This window comes from Erpetoichthys calabaricus, chromosome 12 (genome assembly GCF_900747795.2).
Source record: "Erpetoichthys calabaricus chromosome 12, fErpCal1.3, whole genome shotgun sequence".
Taxonomy (NCBI): domain Eukaryota; kingdom Metazoa; phylum Chordata; class Cladistia; order Polypteriformes; family Polypteridae; genus Erpetoichthys; species Erpetoichthys calabaricus.
The window spans coordinates 48,222,333-48,240,940 of record NC_041405.2 but is presented as its reverse complement, the minus strand read 5'-3'; the positions used below and the strand labels follow the sequence as shown (position 1 = coordinate 48,240,940).

Genomic DNA, 18,608 nt, shown 5'->3' with positions numbered 1-18,608 from the left:
AAAGATTAAACATCAATATTGGACAGCACCTTTGAGTCATATTGTCTCTGTTTCAGATAACACTGATATTTGGTGTGTATTTAAGGAAGACGCCAACCGAGGACCTGTAAAGCGTTTGTTCCTCTGATTATCCTGGTTAGATTCAGTCTTCGTTCTTCTCTCGGGACATTAATTGACACCTTTGTAGGAGTTCTTCAGTTTCTTGACAATCTCTCACACAGAATAACCTTAATTCTGCCAAGAACAAGTAAAAAATATACTGAAATGTTTCCTGAGAATAGCTGTTTCATGTTGGCCATTTTTTAACCCAGAAGTGAACTTTAGGAATTCCAGTACTGTGCAGCCACAGAATAACAGGTTTCAGTTGGGCTAATGCAATTGCAAAGATTTCTCTAATAACCGAATAGCCTTTAAACATGACTAATAAAACATAAGCTAAGGGAGTTTACAATTAGAACACTGAAGGAATGGTTACTGAAAATGGGGCTTTGCAGTCCTATGTGAATAATAAATTAAAAACCAGTCATTTCAAACAGTAATAGCCATTAGAAACACTAGTTATTATTATTACTATGTTTCTGGGTATGTTTTGGGACAATACCCACTACGAAACATATACAAAATTTTAAAAAGTTAAAAAGTTAAGAACTCACAAGTTCTGAAAAAAAAATTACTACAGTGAAAAACTGAACTGTAATTCTGGACGTACTGCAAAAAAAGCATCTTCCTTGGACTAGAAGGATAGGTGAACGAAGTATGCAGAATATCGCTCGTTCTTAGACTCCATCTGTAGGCAAAGCAGCACCTCTGAAAGGCGTAGATTTGATCGAATTGTTCACGCACATTTACGGCGCGACGGCTTAATTAGGAGATTAGCTGGTCCCGGTTTAGTTAACAATGGACTTTAATTGGTGTGAGAATAGCCCCCTTTTAGTGAGCATTAACAGCAGGGGGTAGGGAAGAAGGGCGATAAATGCCGGGGAGGGGCTCCCAAAACTCAGCAAGGGATTTTTTTTTTATTTATTTTTTTAAGTGTTAAAGCCTTCGCATCTAAACAGAATGCCACTTTGGGAAATGGTTGAGCTCAGAAGTTAAACGTCTCTTCCTTCTACTGAGATTCAATTCGGTTCATGGTCGTCCAGTAAAGTCCCTTGGTTTGGATTCTTTCCCGGGTTATGCTGATCTTGTTATGCTCAACACCTTTAGCAACTTTGCAGAGGAAAACTACACAACGCTGAGTGCAATTTATTTTTTTTTCTAGCTAAGCAAAACTAAACTCGGAACTCTGCGCGGATCTCTTAATACCGGCGGATTCTCGTCCTCCCTTAAATTGTCATCATGTGGTCGCAAGTCCACCTTCTGGTAATCCTGAGCACTGCTCATGCCACAGGAGAGTACTGCCACGGCTGGTTTGACACCCACGGCGGGTGGCACGTGGGATTTCAGTGTCCAGAGCTGTACGATGGCGAAGAGGCGCTCTTCTGCTGTGGAAATTGTCATCTTCGTTACTGCTGCACCGCGGCTGAAGCGCGTCTTGATCAGGGAAGCTGCGACAACGACAAACGGGACTTGGAAGAGGAGGCGGAGACCGTGCAAGGTAAGCAGTATTTATTTAAAAATCACACACATTCGAATAATGCTGCGTTTTAATAATTTCAGTGCAATATAGATTATCATCCCGCAGTCACAGGGAGGCACATCGGGTGTTCTTGGAACCAAAAGTGCTTGATCTCATTGGAGATTCTAGGTGGAAAACCTACTGTAACGATGTTTCTTGAAACCCAAAAGTCTGCTGGGTTCATTGGTACTTCAAACCGTCGCCTGCTAGTGATACCAATGGGCGTAAATACGTTTGCAACAACTTTTCTGTTACCTCATTCAAAAACGTCACGGACTGTTTGATTTAATGGCGATCCCCATGGTTTGTTCAGTGCGAACCAAAATGCTGATTGTGAGTGAAATGCTTTCCATCGACGACCTTGATTTGCAAAAACCTTCGCAAGAAAACTGGTCATGTATAAAACATGAGTGTTTTGATTTCTACGATAGCTTTGAGACAAACCTGTAACTATTCATAAAACGAACAAATTGTAGCTTTTACGGACTTCGTGTGCTCCTGCTTAATTGGTTAAACTTGATATTTGTATTCTGCGTCGTTGGGGGTTGAATTTCAAAATGTGGAATTAAATTCCAGATATCCTTATTAACTCCCTGCATGGAGTTTCCATGTTCTCGTCGGGTCTGCATGGGTTTACTCCCACAGTCCAAAGACATGCAGGCTAGGCGATTTGGAATTCGCAATTATGTGTGTGTGCTGATCCTGCGATGGACTGGCACACTTTCCGGGGTTTGTTCCTGCCTTGTGCCCCATGCTAGCTGGGATAGAGTTCAGCGGACCCCTGCAACTCTCTATTCATAAGTGGGTTAAAATTTGACTAAATGTTGAAATGTGGCACCATTCCAGTCTGACCAACTCCTGGTTATCCTAGGACTGGAGAACATTTGTGCCTGGCCGCTGTAACATGGGGAAATAACGTGACTAAAGAATAGATAAGCTCACAAATGAGAAATATAAAGTGTTGTGTGTTTTTTGTTTTGACAGAATAATTTTAAGGCTTGCATCATTCACTTATTACAGATCCTTCCAGTACTTCAGTTGTAGAAAAATACATTTAAGAAACCTGAACGTGACTCTGACATACATAATTCAGGCTGGTGTCCTGGATAGATCTTTTCCTAGCATGAATGAACCAAGTGCCAGTCCATCCGAGAACATATACTTTTAAGACTCATAAATTTTAGATTTGTCATGTGTGTCTTTGGGATAAGGGGCTTTCTGGAGAGGAGCATGCAAAGAATGACTGAAAAACTGCTTTTAGTAGCTATTCCATCAGTGTCTTTACCTCTATGCAAACTGCAGCTGGATATGCAGACTGACCTGATTTTTTTTTTTTTTTTTTAAACCCTTAGGGAAACCAAAATTTAACTAATGCATAATGAAAACCTAGTCCTTGTATGCTACCACCTCCTCCTTAGCTCTAGTGAAGGCAATCTTATTTGTTAGCTTGCTCCTTTCAGCATGACTGTTAACATGGTATAATGTACTGTATATGAAATGTACATTTTGGATTCTGTCTCTTATGAGCTGATGTAATTTTTTTTTCTGTCTTTAGCTGTGCCAACATACCTGCCCTTCTTAATTGTCTGCAGCCTTTTTGTGGCTTTTGTCATCATTGGGACTTTCATTGCCATTTGCTGCTGCCGGTGCCTGAAAATGAAAACCAGGGATCAACATGGCAGAACACTACCCACCCAATGCAGACTGACTGAATCTGGACATTCCTCAGAAAGCCAGACCCCATCTCGTCATTCCAGCTCCAGCTCTAGCACTGCCAGTCGGTGCTCTTTAGGTGGCCGCAACCAGAACAATATTTGCACAGTTGGCACAGACGGCCTGAATCTTTTCATGAACCTGCCACCACAGGGCACCTATCCCATTTTAAGCTGCCCCCAGTCTCAGGGTTTCATGGCCACTTCTCAGGCGTCTGCTCCTTTCCTTCAACCGTACATTGGATATAGGATGCCTCCAGAGCAGACCATGCTGATGGGCCCCACCTACGCAGACAACAGAGGTGTCTATGGACGGCAGCAACCTCCCCATAGTTTCCAGCAGATGCCTATGCATACAGAAGCACTATACCCGGGGGTCACAATGTGAGACTCTGGCCAAATTAACTTTAATGTCGAGGGGGCACTTAGTCTAAATTTCTAAGGGGGGGGGGGGGGGCTAGTACAAGGCTGGTGAGGTAGAAAGATCCACCTGGCACTCAAACAGGTGTCAATGATGGACTGATACCATTTAAAAACCAGAAGAGACTGTTGATGTCCAAGATGTTGTGACATCCTGAAGAGAGCCTTGGATTTCCCCTAATTTCTTCAGTAATTTATTTTTGCCAGTAAAAAAAAAAAAAAATGGAGGAAGGACTAGAGCTACCTTTTTGAAAGACTATTTTACACTAAGTGGCATACTAAGGTGTATTTGACTTTTTAGCAGCATTTCTAGGAAGGTTTCCCAATATGTATAATTTTTTTTATTGTAAATGACACTTCACAATGTGAAGTAAATTGTATATATTGTTTTTAAAGCATGTGTTTTAAACATTTTGTTAAACTTTTTTTTTTTTATTATCCCTGCTAAATGCAGCAATTGGTAAGGGGTTGGGGGGGATTAAAGAGAAGCAATTTGTTTGCTTCTGTCCTAAATCCATGTTAAATTGTCACTTTAATTTTTTTTCAGTTCTTACCCTGCTCAGAGTCACAAGGGGCCTATGCCAGCAGCATTGGGCACAAAGCAGGAACAACACCTAGCATGTGAAGTTAATCCAGGTTTATTTTGAGGGAATGTCGCTTTATTTAGGGAGTGGGACTCTGTCCCAGTACACTCCCATAACTCCCAGTCGTGTAGTCCGATATACCCAGAGACTCTGTCCAACCAGTCCCTCCATTAGGTTTGATTTAAGTAGTAGGGGTGGGCTCTGTGTGAGTGAGAGCTGACAGCCAATGAGGATTCAGCTGGAAGTAGGATGCAGCCATGACGAATAAGGAATATGGGTGTTTTGGACATTGAAGACCAACTTGCATGGTTGATTGGTCATTCTGTTGTGGTACATAAAATATGACATAAGGGTCAAGATTCCAGTTGAATGTGCAATCAAGCCTTGCATTACTGACAGATGGATAAAGGGACAGGCACATGATGCTTTGAAAATGTAGAACTGCATGAAAGTCCTTTCAGATACACTAAATGTCCTGTAATTTTGAGATTGGCAACTGCAGTCATCAAATCTGACATCCCCCTATAATTGGAAATCCATGTAATGTGACATTGGCTTTAAACATTTGAAGTTGGAAGAAAAATGGTTTTGGAAGGGGTTTCACAAAGCTCACAACCAGACAATACACGGCAGCAGTCATTCTGTTTCTCTTAACAAATAGACTTGTGCAGCTGATTGGCTCATGGAATCTAAATGGTTCAGTCATTAAAAATCTCTTATTTACATTAGGTACTTCCTACCTACATTTCCTTTGATTCCCTATTACTGACTACACTCCTCCACTAGCATCTGCCTGTGTGTAATTTTAATATGCTTTGTGTTTCGCTTGTTTTTTTGTGAAAATGGAAACCAAGCAGAATAACACTTCCACTGTTAAAAAAAATAAATAAAAGGAAAGTGTATGTTAGGAAATTTCCTGGTTAATTTATAGTATTCTGGGATTTAGAACCTACAGTTGTCAAATAGATTAGCTTTAAGTCTGTTACAGACACTAATTCCAACAACCTTTTTAGGTTTAAAACTTTGTAAAGTGCTACTGTTAAACATTCCTAATGATAGATGTATAATAATCTTTGATACAGGTCTACTTATGTTCAACATAACATTTTAAATTTTAATACTGAAGATTTAAGATGTGTTTACAACTGTGAATAAAGTAATTCACATAATGCACATATGCTCCCTTGGATAGATGGGACAATCTAAGACAAGGGAGTACCGTGTATGATTGAGTACAATGAATGCTGTTTGAATGGCCAACCAACGTGTAGGCATCCTGCAGATTTGAGACTGACATGGGAAGCACCTCATCAAGGGCATTTGAGCCTGTAGAGTACAAAGCCCTAGAGATGTTAGCAAGGAGGCCATCTTCTAGCTCAGGACTTGGGACAATATGGGGTCCTTGAAGTTTTATAACATGCTATGACAAGTACCACAAGATGGGGCTACATCCTGTGGATTATGGAAGGATTTGAAATCCACGGCTGAGGAATGTGACTCACACCAACCTTCTGACAGTACAGGTCTGTATCTTGATGGTGTGCAGATGGCTACAGCATGTTGTTAGAGATTGTCTTGGTGGGGGGTAAGTAATGGAAGGCTAATTGAAGAGGGGGTTGGCATTGCTAAAAGCTATTCAAACTCAAAATGCACTCAGCTGAAAAAGATTTTTAAAACTATAAAGAAATGTTCCTTTCCTACCCCCAGTTGCACTACTTGTGAAGATGATCCATCTCTGATTTGAAACAAAGGGATTCTTTTCCCAATATAGCTGCACTTTCTGGCAGCTATCATGTTTTTTAAGCATTACCTTTTATTTAATTTTTTTAAAAATTTTTTTAAATGTGTCTCCAGGCTAGATGAAATGTCTTTCTCTATGGTAGGTTTATGCAGATGCACTCTTTTTTGTTTTCACAATGCCGGCCTTATTATCAATGACAATGAGCCTTTGTCTCGGAGATTAAAACTAAATATCTGCACACAGAGCTGGGTAATCATGAGGTCTTGTTTTAAACCATCAACAAAAATCATTTAATCCTTGGACATCCTGCAGATGATGCACTTACTAGCTTAAAAAAGCTTTTATTTTAAGTATATGTCCTCTTATAAGTCTGCTGGGGCAGCAGTTTAGCAGGCTTCAGCCTATTTAAATTTTTCTCCCTCATTCTTAAATTAGAAGTGTTTATAATGTATGAGTGACAGAGCTCATTTCCTTTTGTTAATCTTATAGGACATTCATGTCTGTTCCAGTACTTGAGATTTCTCTACTTCAATGATTAACATGTTTCTAATTCAGCAATTTTACAGTTCAAAGATTAACTTGGTAGATAACTTGTGATCATCAGCTAATACACTCTTATCCTTCTTAATTAACAAAGCTGGAGGAAAAGGACTATAATCTACATTGAATGTTTTTTTAATATAGTACCTTTGGTGGTGCACAGAATTTTAAAGATCTATATGTGTACGTCATTTTTGTTTCACTGCATATACTGTGTTTTGTCTATGACATAGACAGGCATGTATGCGATCTTAAACTGAAACCTGGTGGTTAAGAACTTTTGGTTAATTAGCCAAAAATAGAAAGTCAGAAAATCGAGTGAATGTAATTTGAGCCATTGTTTAGCCAAAGTGACATTTGAAGCACCGCCGGACAGAAGGCAAGCATCATCCTTTCAGTCTTTATCATACTATGTGAATGGCTGCATAGCAGCAGAGTGGTTAATGCTCCTGTTTCACAGCTCAAAAGACTATAGTTGGATCTTTAGTCTCTCACTCTCTGTGAAATTTGTGCTTTTTTGAGTATTCCAATTTTCCCTCAAATTGAAAAAATCTTAGACTGACTGGCAAAGCCTAAAATGCACATTTGTGACTGTGTATGTTAATGTGTGTTGTGAAAGAACAGCATACTCTTCAGGGTTTGTTCTTGCCTTACATCCAGTGCTTTTGGCATATGTTTCATCAGTTCAAAAGCTTGTATGTGTCTTAATTCTAAGCAGGCTCACAAAGTCTGTATATGGTGTAAGTCGACCCGACACAGATTGGACACGGGAGGCAAGTGTAAAACAAATAAAACTATTTACTTTTCCTTCCCCTGTGGGCGCACGTCTTCCCCGTGACCCACAGGCAATACACAGTCCCAAAACGCAGCACACAAGTAATGCAAAAGCACTTTCTCTTCCTCCTTGGCACCACCACTCCTCCCAAGCAAACTTGTTCTTCTCCACCAGACTCTGGCCGCTGAGTGGTGGTCGCTGGCTCCTTTTATAGTTCAGCTAGAAGTGCTCCAGGTGTTTGATCACGAGTTCCGGCTGCACTTCTGGGTGTGATGTATACGCTGCCCACATGGGCTCAGGAGTCCCAAACACAATACACCCTGGCGGTGCCAGCGGGACCCAAAAGGGGCTGCACCCAACTCCAATTCCCAGGGAGCCCTGTGGGAAACCAAGGCACTGCCATCTAGCGTCCAGAGGGAAGTATTGCAGTGTCCAGGGCTGCTCTCCCTGAATATAATGTGCAGGAGCGTCCCAGCTGGGCATGGACACCAGCCGCCTGCCAAAATGGATACTACATGATATAATATTGTGCTTGACATGTACTACTGATTACTTTGTGCATCTGTTTGTATGTGTGTGTATATATATATATATATATATATATATGTATATATATATATATATATATAAAAGATTTAGAGGCAAGTATTACATGTCCTAGATACGGATTGCTGTAGCTGATTTTAATTTTCTATTATAGTTTGGGCACTATATTTGATATCTATCTATCTATCTATCTATCTATCTATCTATCTATCTATCTATCTATCTTATACTTTTAAAATAAACAGAATGGATACTTTATCAGTTTATTGATACCAAAGAGAGATCCAGCAACACCGATCACAAAGCAAAAGAGTAAAATCAAAGAAAGACCAGACTATTTAAAAAGTCCAAAACCCAAAACTATACAGAACATATAATAATCCATCTCAATAAAAGGACAAATGTCTGTGTGTGTTTCAGAATATCTGTGTGTTCCTCCAGTTGCTACGATTAGGAAGAAAGATTACACAATGGGTAAAACGTGTAGAAGAAGAGCAAAAAAAATAAAAATATAATGGTAATACAAATACTAATAAGATATAAAAATAAGAAAAATGATTTTATTGGCATATTCTGTTGTCCGACAATATATGTCAGCAACAGCAGCATGGTAGTAATATTCCTGCATCCACGTGGGCCACGTTAGCAAGGTTTATACCTGTAATGTTAATGGCTGGTAACTTCATGTGGTGGGTAAATTCATTAGTGAAAACAATGCTAAACATTCACTGGGACACCAAACACCCCACATGGCTAGACTAGAATTGCTAAACCAGGTCAATGTGGTAGAGATCACTGCCACATTTTCCCAGCAAAATACTTTTGACTATAAGATTGAACAGTGCGATGCTGAGAGGAAGCAGCAAAAACAGGCAGCTCTATCTGAAGAGGAAAATGCTGCCGCCAGAGAAAGTGCTTAGGTGCATATTACTATACCAGACCAAATGGTCTACATTGATTACTTAGATTTCAGCCAACCTTAGCACAGCTAGTAATGATATAAAGATATTGTCCCCCCATGCCAATCTGTCTATTATGACTGACACAGAGGAAGGTCTGAACCAAATTTATATATATATATATATATATATATATATATATATATATATATATATACACACATATACATACTAAGTGTTGTGAAGGTTTTGAAATCCTGAAACTCTTTCACCTGTGCAGGGTGTAGAAACTCTGTCAATGCAGGTAGGGATTGTTAGTCCATCACCAAGGCAACCACAGGTTCACAGCCTTGCCACATAATGTGCCGATCGGCAAATGGTTGATGCGGGAAATATTTTAACCAGGCCCTGTTACTCCTTGCTTGCAGTGTGTGTGTATTAACTCTTTCAGTGCAGGTGTCGACTTTTGTGAAAATTCTGGAGTAGAGAACAGTAATCAGCTGCAAACTGCAACAAAACACGCTATTACGCTTTAGTTTGACTCTCTTTGCTAGAAGGAAAGTTACATAAAAAAACTTTGTGAAAAACTTGTGAAAACGGTGTGAAAAACTATTTTCCCCCTTCCTGATTTCTAATTCTTTTGCATGTTTGTCACACAAAATGTTTCTGATCATCAAACACATTTAACCATTAGTCAAATATAACACAAGTAAACACAAAATGCAGTTTGTAAATGATGGTTTTTATTATTTAGGGAGAAAAAAAATCCAAACCTACATGGCCCTGTGTGAAAAAGTAATTGCCCCCTTGTTAAAAAATAACCTAACTGTGGTGTATCACACCTGAGTTCAATTTCCGTAGCCACCCCCAGGCCTGATTACTGCCACACCTGTTTGAATCAAGAAATCACTTAAATAGGAGCTGCCTGACACAGAGAAGCAGACCAAAAGCACCTCAAAAGCTAGACATCATGCCAAGATCCAAAGAAATTCAGGAACAAATGAGAACAAAAGTAATTGAGATCTATCAGTATGGTAAAGGTTATAAAGCCATTTCTAAAGCTTTGGGACTCCAGGGAACCACAGTGAGAGCCATTATCCACAAATGGCAAAAACATGGAACAGTGGTGAACCTTCCCAGGAGTGGCCGGCCGACCAAAATTACCCCAAGAGCGCAGAGACGACTCATCCGAGAGGTCACAAAAGACCCCAGGACAATGTCTAAAGAACTGCAGGCCTCACTTGCCTCAATTAAGGTCAGTGTTCACGACTCCACCATAAGAAAGAGACTGGGCAAAAACGGCCTGCATGGCAGATTTCCAAGACGCAAACCACTGTTAAGCAAAAAGAACATTAGGGCTCGTCTCAATTTCGCTAAGAAACATCTCAATGATTGCCAAGACTTTTGTGAAAATACCTTGTGGACTGATGAGACAAAAGTTGAACTTTTTGGAAGGCAAATGTCCCGTTACATCTGGCGTAAAAGGAACACAGCATTTTAGAAAAAGAACATCATACCAACATTAAAATATGGTGGTGGTAGTGTGATGGTCTGGGGTTGTTTTGCTGCTTCAGGACCTGGAAGGCTTGCTGTGATAGATGGAACCATGAATTCTACTGTCTACCAAAAAATCCTGAAGGAGAATGTCCGGCCATCTGTTCGTCAACTCAAGCTGAGGCGATCTTGGGTGCTGCAAAAGGACAATGACCCAAAACACACCAGGCGGTTCATGCTAGAAAACCCTCAAATAAAGCTGAATTACAACAATTTTGCAAAGATGAGTGGGTCAAAATTCCTCCAGAGCGCTGTAATAGACTCATTGCAAGTTATCGCAAACGCTTGATTGCAGTTATTGCTGCTAAGGGTGGCCCAACCAGTTATTAGGTTCAGGGGGCAATTACTTTTTCACACAGGGCCATGTAGGTTTGGATTTTTTTTTCTCCCTAAATAATAAAAATCACCATTTACAAACTGCATTTTGTGTTTACTTGTGTTATATTTGACTAATGGTTAAATGTGTTTGATGATCAGAAACATTTTGTGTGACAAACATGCAAAAGAATAAGAAATCAGGAAGGGGGCAAATAGTTTTTCACACCACTGTAGCTTTGTTGATTTGACCTCAATTCCCTATGCATGCATGAGAAGCAAAGAGCGAATAAACTCGACAATGGCACTGTCATCTGTCAAGAGACCAAAGTGAATGTGCAAAGCAAAATACTCCATGGACGTTTTACGTAATTTCGTTGAATAGAACTCTGACTTGTTGGACTCCAAGTTTGATGCAAGTGATCTGGGAGGAAGAACCACCACTTATGATGACAAGAGGTACAAACCATATTGCATCACCGGCACCGCCACCCACCTGCTGTGCGAAGAAAGCCAGGCAGCCAGCCCACCGTGCATTCCTGCTGACCATCGAGGTGCCCCCAAGCAGACTCTGCCGCCAGAGATGCCAAACATGCACCAACAGCAGCCATGGCATGTAGCAACAGATGTTTTATGTTGATTTATGTGTGAAACCATTGCTTTGTGGGCTTTTCAGAAAACTGTGCTTTTTGGAAAAAATATTCAGCCCTCAAAGAGTTGAAGTGCTAGCTCCCATTCAAATAAAGACCCTGATTGTTCCTGTCTTGACTGGAAAAAAGTTGGTTTTCTTAAAGACTTTAGACTCAGCGTCTTCTCACAGGTGTAAGATGATAATTTACGTGTAACAACAAATATATATAAATATATAAATATATATGTATATTGTCACAAGAATGAGTCAGAGACATCATAAACAGTTGGGGCAGCCACCCGTATAATATGCTCGGCTGCAAAATTGCTTTTTTTTTGTACACGATGTGTATAGCTCAGAGTCCAGAACAAAACTGCCTGTACTGAGGCAAGATGGCAGTTTTAAAGGCCTGGAAATGAAATGACATCAACGTTGCAGGAACTGGGAGTGGCGTCCTCGTGTACGGAAGTGACGCCATCCTTGGGGCCGGCAAGAGGCGGGATTTCCTGGGAAAGGTCTGCAAGGGACCGAGAGAGATAGTCAGTACACTCCGCCACCCCCTGGCCTGGCGTAGAATTACTAGTGTTTAGGCCCTTCAGCTGTTTCTCATGTGCACGTGTGTGACAATATATACATGTATATGTATATATATATTATATATATATTATGGTAAAAAATCTGGGTTGATACATGATCTTCTCAGAAGACACTTTGACGTCCCGCGAGACAAGGCAGTGAGACAAAAGGACAGCTGCTGTACAGGCTTGTAAATGAGCGACAAGCAGAACATGCAGCTTGGGAGCAGCAACAGAAAGACAGCAGCTGATCCGTCCGCATCTCCTTAGCGTGCATTCAGGCCCCTCTCCTCCTCTTCATAATGAGAGCGGCAGAAATGCGAAGTGGCTGGCACGAAGGGGTAGTGGGGGTGGGCAAGCAAAGCAAGCAGGGGTCTTTGCCCCCTAGTATACACAGTATATATAACTATGTGTGTGATACAGTATCTGCCAAATAATACAAAGAGTACATGACGTGTGTTTCGCCCTAATTGGGGTCTGTTAGGTGCACGCATTTTTACACAAGCGAAACACGTGTTGTGTACTTTTTGGATTATCTGGCAGATACTGTATCACATATATAAGCTGCTTCTCGCAACTGAAAGGACGTGGCGGATGTTTGCCAACTGTCAGAACAAACCACAAGTGTTACCTGGTAGGTAACCACTTAATAATCAGATTGCAATTAAGGCTTAAAAGAATATATGAATATATATATATATATATATATATATATATATATATATATATATATATATATATATATATATATATATATATATATTGTGAAAGATAGCCACGGCCATTACCTGGCCAGGGCACAGGCTTAATGGAAGGATCAGGGGGGAGAGAGCATTCACAAGACACTGCCTTCCCCAGGATGCTAGAGGGCAGCCTCCCTGGCTGGCTGTGGCACCAAGGATTCACGCAGGGCACTCTGAGAGTTGGAGTTTGATGCAGCCCTGTTGGGCTCTATGCAGGTCAATAGGGGAGCTGCTGAGATGGCAGAGCCCTGCTGTATTGGGTTTCCATCACACCTGGGAGTAATTCTAGTTAACTGTGATGAGCTATCTAGAGCACTCCAGAGTGTAACATAAAAGCAGCCAACTCAGTCCATTCGGGGATCCAGAGTCTGGAGGAAGAGGGCCAATGGAGGAGTGGAGGAGAAGGAAAAAAAGTGCTTTGGAACTGTGTTTGGTACTTTACACTGTGCTGCTGTGGGGTGCGAGGGAAAAGCACTTTCCCACTTGTAAATAAATGTGTGGTGTGCTGCACTTGTGGCTAGCATCAGTCTGTGTTAGGGTTGGGGTGACTGGAGCGCCCCGTGGTGGTTCACAATATATATATATATATTGTATATATATATATATATATATATATATATATATATATATACATAGAGAGAGAGAAAGATGATTCGTATAATTAACTTAATGCACTATTATAGACCGATTGATAGATAAGCATTGGTACCACTGCTGCCTCATAGTAAGGAGACTGGGGTTCATGTCCTGGGTGCTATATTCACGGAGTTTTCACATTCTCCTAATGGCTACTTGGGTTTAATCCATTTTCCTCCAACAGTCCAAAGTCATGCAGATTAGGTGGACTGGCAATGCCAAATTAAACAGTGTGTGTTCACCCTGTTGTGGGCTGGTGCCCTGTCCAGGAACTGCTATTGCCTTATGCCCAATGCTTGCTTTTACAGTATAGACTGCAACTTCCCTGCAAGTTTGTTCAGGATAAGTGGGTTTGAGGATGGTAACACAAAAGAAATCGTAAATGCCAAAGTGAAAAAAAATCTACAAATATTTCCAAATTAATTATAAATAAAAACAATAAGAATAATGAATAAAGGTGACTGATATTCATCCTTTTTACTTTTCTACACCTCAAAAGACTCTGGTACAACTCAATGTCTTTAGGAGTTACAACACTAACTGAAAGGAGGTAATCTGTGTGTAATTAAGAGATTTCTTCCAAGCTCAAGTGGCATTCTTTGTGTTGCTCTATTGCTGGTTTGGTGCAGCTTTTAACACAAACTACACCAAGAAGACAAAAATATGTGCAAAGAAGAGATGGGAAAATGATGCAAAAACATTCATAACACCAAAGACCATGCAAAGGGGTGTAAATTTTAAAGAAATTAATGAAATATGGCACAATCATAAATCTGTGTTGAACAGAATCCACACCAAAACTGGAAATTTTGAGGCAAGGACACTGGTCAAATATGGCAATTAGAAGGCCAAGGCAGTTCAAAAGGAATTGCTATCACTAAGAAGGAAGAAAATGTATGCACAACATTTTTCCACATAACATTAAATTCTATCTACTTGATCTAATTCAAAGTTGCAGGGGCCCACAGTTGATCTCAAAACCATTGGGTGCAATGCAGTAACTGAACCGGGGAAGGGAGCCAGTCTAGTACAGGGCCCACTTAATCACATGACAAAAACTTGAGTTACTAATGACTAATGAGTTGACTTAATATGAATGACTTTATGGATGTGGGAGAAGAAAAAAAAAGTATCTGGAGAGAAACATGCAAACGCATCACAGGCAGTGACCAGGATGGGAATTCAAACCCTTTACACAGGTGTCATGTGTTATCCAGTGTGCAGCACATATTCCTGGATTCTGAACAAATATTGTGTTAGTATGGTTTCAAAACAAAAGACATCTTTAAAAAAGCTCACAGATTTGTGTTTTTTCGTCCAGTGTTTCTTCATTTGCATATCCAATAAACACTAGAAATTACAGTTTGTCAAAAGACCAAGTAGGATACAGTTTTATGATCAAGAGAAAGTTAACATGCATGCCGTTTCATAGACATCCACTCCTTGAATAGTTCCTTACCTGACTCCTACACTCTCTCTCATTCCCTTTATCAATATACCCCATAATTGCAGAACCATAATGGCCTGGGAGTTTTTCTAACCGCTGTCCTTCTTCTTATTGTCTCCTTTTCATTCTAAACCAAGTTTCTGGAGATCCATGATGACTGTTGCTATTTCTCAAGTAGTAGCCAATTATGGCTGCTTAAGGAACATACTTTGCCCTCTAATTAAAACTGACTTACTTATATTCATAACTGCTAAATGCTTCTTTTTTATGCAATGAAGCTCTGCTTAGCAACGAAAATAGCTAATAAGGTAGTTGTGTCCTATGTACATTTGTCTAAGTTCTTAATATAGTGTCTGTTTAAAAAAAAATTATTTGGAAAAAAGTGAAAGGCTGACAAATCATCTGTCTAAGGAAAAGAATAACAAAAATATTAAAAATATCTACAAAGAAAAAAAATGTAAAAGTTATTTCCATGCTGAAAAGGAAAGAAGGTAAAAGACACAATGTTTTGACTACATAGTCTTCAAGAGGTGTGCAACTGAAAAGAAAAAAACAGGTAACATATATGGGTCGGAACAAAGCCAGGGAAGATGAAAGGAGAAAAAGAGTAGTTGTGGAAAAGATTCCATTAGAGAAGATAAAGGAGGAGATTAAAAAGTTGTGATCCCAGGCTGAGAATGATCTGCCCTGACTTTGTTTCCTCCTTCCCCTGCTAAATATGTTACATGTTATTCCTTTTCAGTTGTACACCTGATGAAGAATATATAGCCAAAATATTGTGTCTTTTAACTACTTTCCTTTTAAGCATGGAATAACCTTTTTTTTTTTTTTTTGAAGATGCACACTGATGTAACTCTGCACTAACTCCAATGAAGATATCTTCTAATTAAGAAATCAGTGGAAGGGAAAATCTGCAGTTATTATATCCTTCTACAAAGTGCTCTAAGCACAAGGTTGTGGTACCATTGCCATCTAGTACCCTGGAGAAATCTGCTCACACAATCTATCTCACATGGAACAGTTCACCATATGTCCCAGGAACAATACATAATCACTTGTCCTTAAGAGTCCTGGATGAACAATGTATATTTTCACTCAGCACAACCAACTCTCTTTGTTGCACTGGTACCCCTCTCTTCCGTACTTCTAAGGCAGTATGCTTTACTATCACCACCATGAAGCCCTTACCTTAGCAAACTGGTGTGTCAAGTTGTTCTCTCACCAGTGTGGGTTTATGTGATTTGTGAAGGCTTCAAGAGGGATCTTGTACTGCTTTGCTGGTGCCCTTGCCTCTGGCATCTTTTAACCAACTGGAAATCCCTTTACTAAATTAAAAAAAGAAAATAGTGAAGTATTAATAATTAATACTAACATCAAATATCCCAATAACAAAAACTGCAGCAGTAATACATAATAATAATAATAATAATAATAATAATAATAATAATAATAATAATAATAATAATAATAATAATAATAGCCTGGGATGAGATGTGACTTTTTCAGAGAGATACTTTCACATCCTGCGTGACGAGACTTTGTAACAAGAGATTTAACCATGCATGGGGCTGGAAATAAAAGACAAAGAGTTGATGACAAAGTAGAACATCATAAAGAATTCAAAAACATTGGCATGGTACACATGCAGAGCAGATTAGAGATAATGAAAGTACTAAACTTCGAAATTCTCAAAAAATGATAGTAAAGATCGCATTAGCACAAACATATGGAAATTAATACTCGTTGAAATAACGGAACAGCGAAAAGAGATTGAATATATTGTTCGGATTTAAACTTTAAGTCGGAGACTTGTAGATTGTCTAATTTGTGTTGCCATTAGGGAAAAGTAGTGTTTCTTCCCAATGTAGAGAATTAAAAGATTTGTTGTTTGGTGAAAGTGAAATCCACATACGTGAGCAGCAGAGATGTGAAGTCGCTGGTGTGTAGCGCAGGCCATGGGGGGGTTGGTGAGCGAAGTGAGCAGGGGTAAAGCCCCCTAGAAATAATAACATGTCCAACATTCTATTTATTTTTCACAAAGGAGTTACGTTAACCCAGTTGTGTATTTTTCTTCTTCCTTAGGTGGAGCTAAGACAGAGTATAGATGGACAGTTTAAATTCATTTTGTTTTTTAATACAGACATTTATGTCTAGCTATCATTTACTCATATCAATCTGAAACATTCTATTCATTTAAAATTTTCTGGAATAATAAACATACATGATGATTATAGCTTGTGTTCCTTCACATAATTTTCTCATTTTGTTTTAGCAAGTAAGCGACAGCACCAACCCATTTTCTGGGTCCACATGTAAGAAAACCTGATCAGATCACCTTTAAGGCTTAGGTGACATAAAGTCAAAGGCTATACTTAGTCACTTTCAGTATATTCCAAAATGCCTCAGATGTTTGCAGAACTAAGGGAGAATGCCATTGGGATGCTGTAGGCAGGCATGTCAGGTACCAATGTTGCCAGACACTATGGATTAAGTCAATCCACTGTGTCCTTACTGCAGGCAAGATTTCAGCAAATCACTGGAATAACCAACCATCCAATGTCAGGTTATGCTTGAGTGACCACACCAGAACAGGGTTGATACATCAGACTGGTACATCTGTGAGAGCTTTTAAAGTCTGCCACCAATAATGCTGCTGAAACTGACAAAAACACAGTGCCCATCAGAGATAGGACAGTGAGGGACAGGCTCTATGGTGCTCGCCTTAGAGTAAGGTGTCTTAACATGTCAAGGGCCCTCTACTTACAACTCCTAGATATCTGACCCTACAAAAGGAGAATACCAAGCCACTGTTGCTATTATCGTAAATGTTCTGAGAAGTATTGGTGTGCATTTGATACTTTGGCCTCCTATCTCTCTTAATCTTAACCTCACAGATCACCTCTGGGATGTCCTGGATATCAATATCTTCAGAAGAAACCCACTGTCTTTCAATGGCTACCAGATTTTACCAGGTAATTGTTCAGGAATCGGATCAGCTCACATAACTACAAATTCAGAAATTCGCTGACTTTATCCGCCAAAGAATTTAAGACGTGTTAGCTGCAATAGGCAGTTATGGAAAATTCGGAAGGTTCAACAACTGTTAATATCAGCAGTTGTTGTTTGTTTTCCCTGTTATTTCTTTTTTGTTTTTCCCTATTATTCTCATCTGTATATTGTTATTTAAATGATAAAGGCTGAAATGTTAATCCAAAAATAAGTTTTCTATTTTCTATTAGTACTGCATATTTGTTATTATGAAATTTTATTTAGGCATATACAACTGAAAACCCTTGACTCTTTACTTTTACGGACAATTAAATACAATCAATGTCTTTAACATCTTTCTCACACAAACGTTCATTTTTTAGCAGGGCTGTAACATCACAAGATCTATATTAGTGACAAGCTAATAGTTTTTTGATTTGTTGTGTCTTGAAAAATGGAGTACTTGTATTCTGCACTATTGTAATGTGTGAGTCGTTATGAGAGAGGATATTGATTTATTTATTCACAGTGCTTTATGGCACATCAATTCACTAAGTGAAGTTTTCAATGAATATTCGGAAATAATGCAAGTATAATCTAAATGTATTTTAAAGGTAATTTCGAAAACTTTATTATGATGAAATGTTTAACTACATTCACTATTAACGTGGACTAGTCCGCTTTATTTGACTCTAAACTCACGGTCCCTGGACAAACTTGCTTTTAATTTCACAGTTATCAATTGTGATTATGAGTAAACCAATTTAAGACCGGCAACCTTATTTGTACCTTTTTACACCGTTATCACAATATTCGTTTCCTTTTGCCATTAAAATGTTCCGAAAGTGCAAAAACTGGCTTCTTACACAGCTGGTAGCTCACTA

At 39.4% G+C, this 18,608-nt stretch overlaps 1 protein-coding gene across 1 annotated transcript; it reads left to right on the top strand.

Moving 5' to 3' along the window:
- Positions 1–946: 946 nt before the first annotated feature.
- On the top strand, positions 947–4,256 carry shisa2a (shisa family member 2a). Its single transcript, XM_028815475.2, has 2 exons — positions 947–1,597; positions 3,174–4,256. Exons 1-2 carry the CDS (start codon positions 1,339–1,341, stop codon positions 3,716–3,718), a joined length of 804 nt encoding a protein of 267 aa, XP_028671308.2. The 5' UTR covers positions 947–1,338; the 3' UTR covers positions 3,719–4,256.
- The last annotated feature ends 14,352 nt before the right edge of the window (positions 4,257–18,608 follow it).

What these genes read in the sequence shown, in the direction of transcription:
- shisa2a (XM_028815475.2), top strand. Translation starts at nt 1,339, where the DNA reads ATGTGGTCGCAAGTCCACCTTCTGGTAATCCTGAGCACTGCTCATGCC. An exon ending in GGAGGCGGAGACCGTGCAAG is followed by an intron (nt 1,598 to 3,173) that starts GTAAGCAGTATT and finishes TTCTGTCTTTAG; the next exon opens with CTGTGCCAACATACCTGCCC.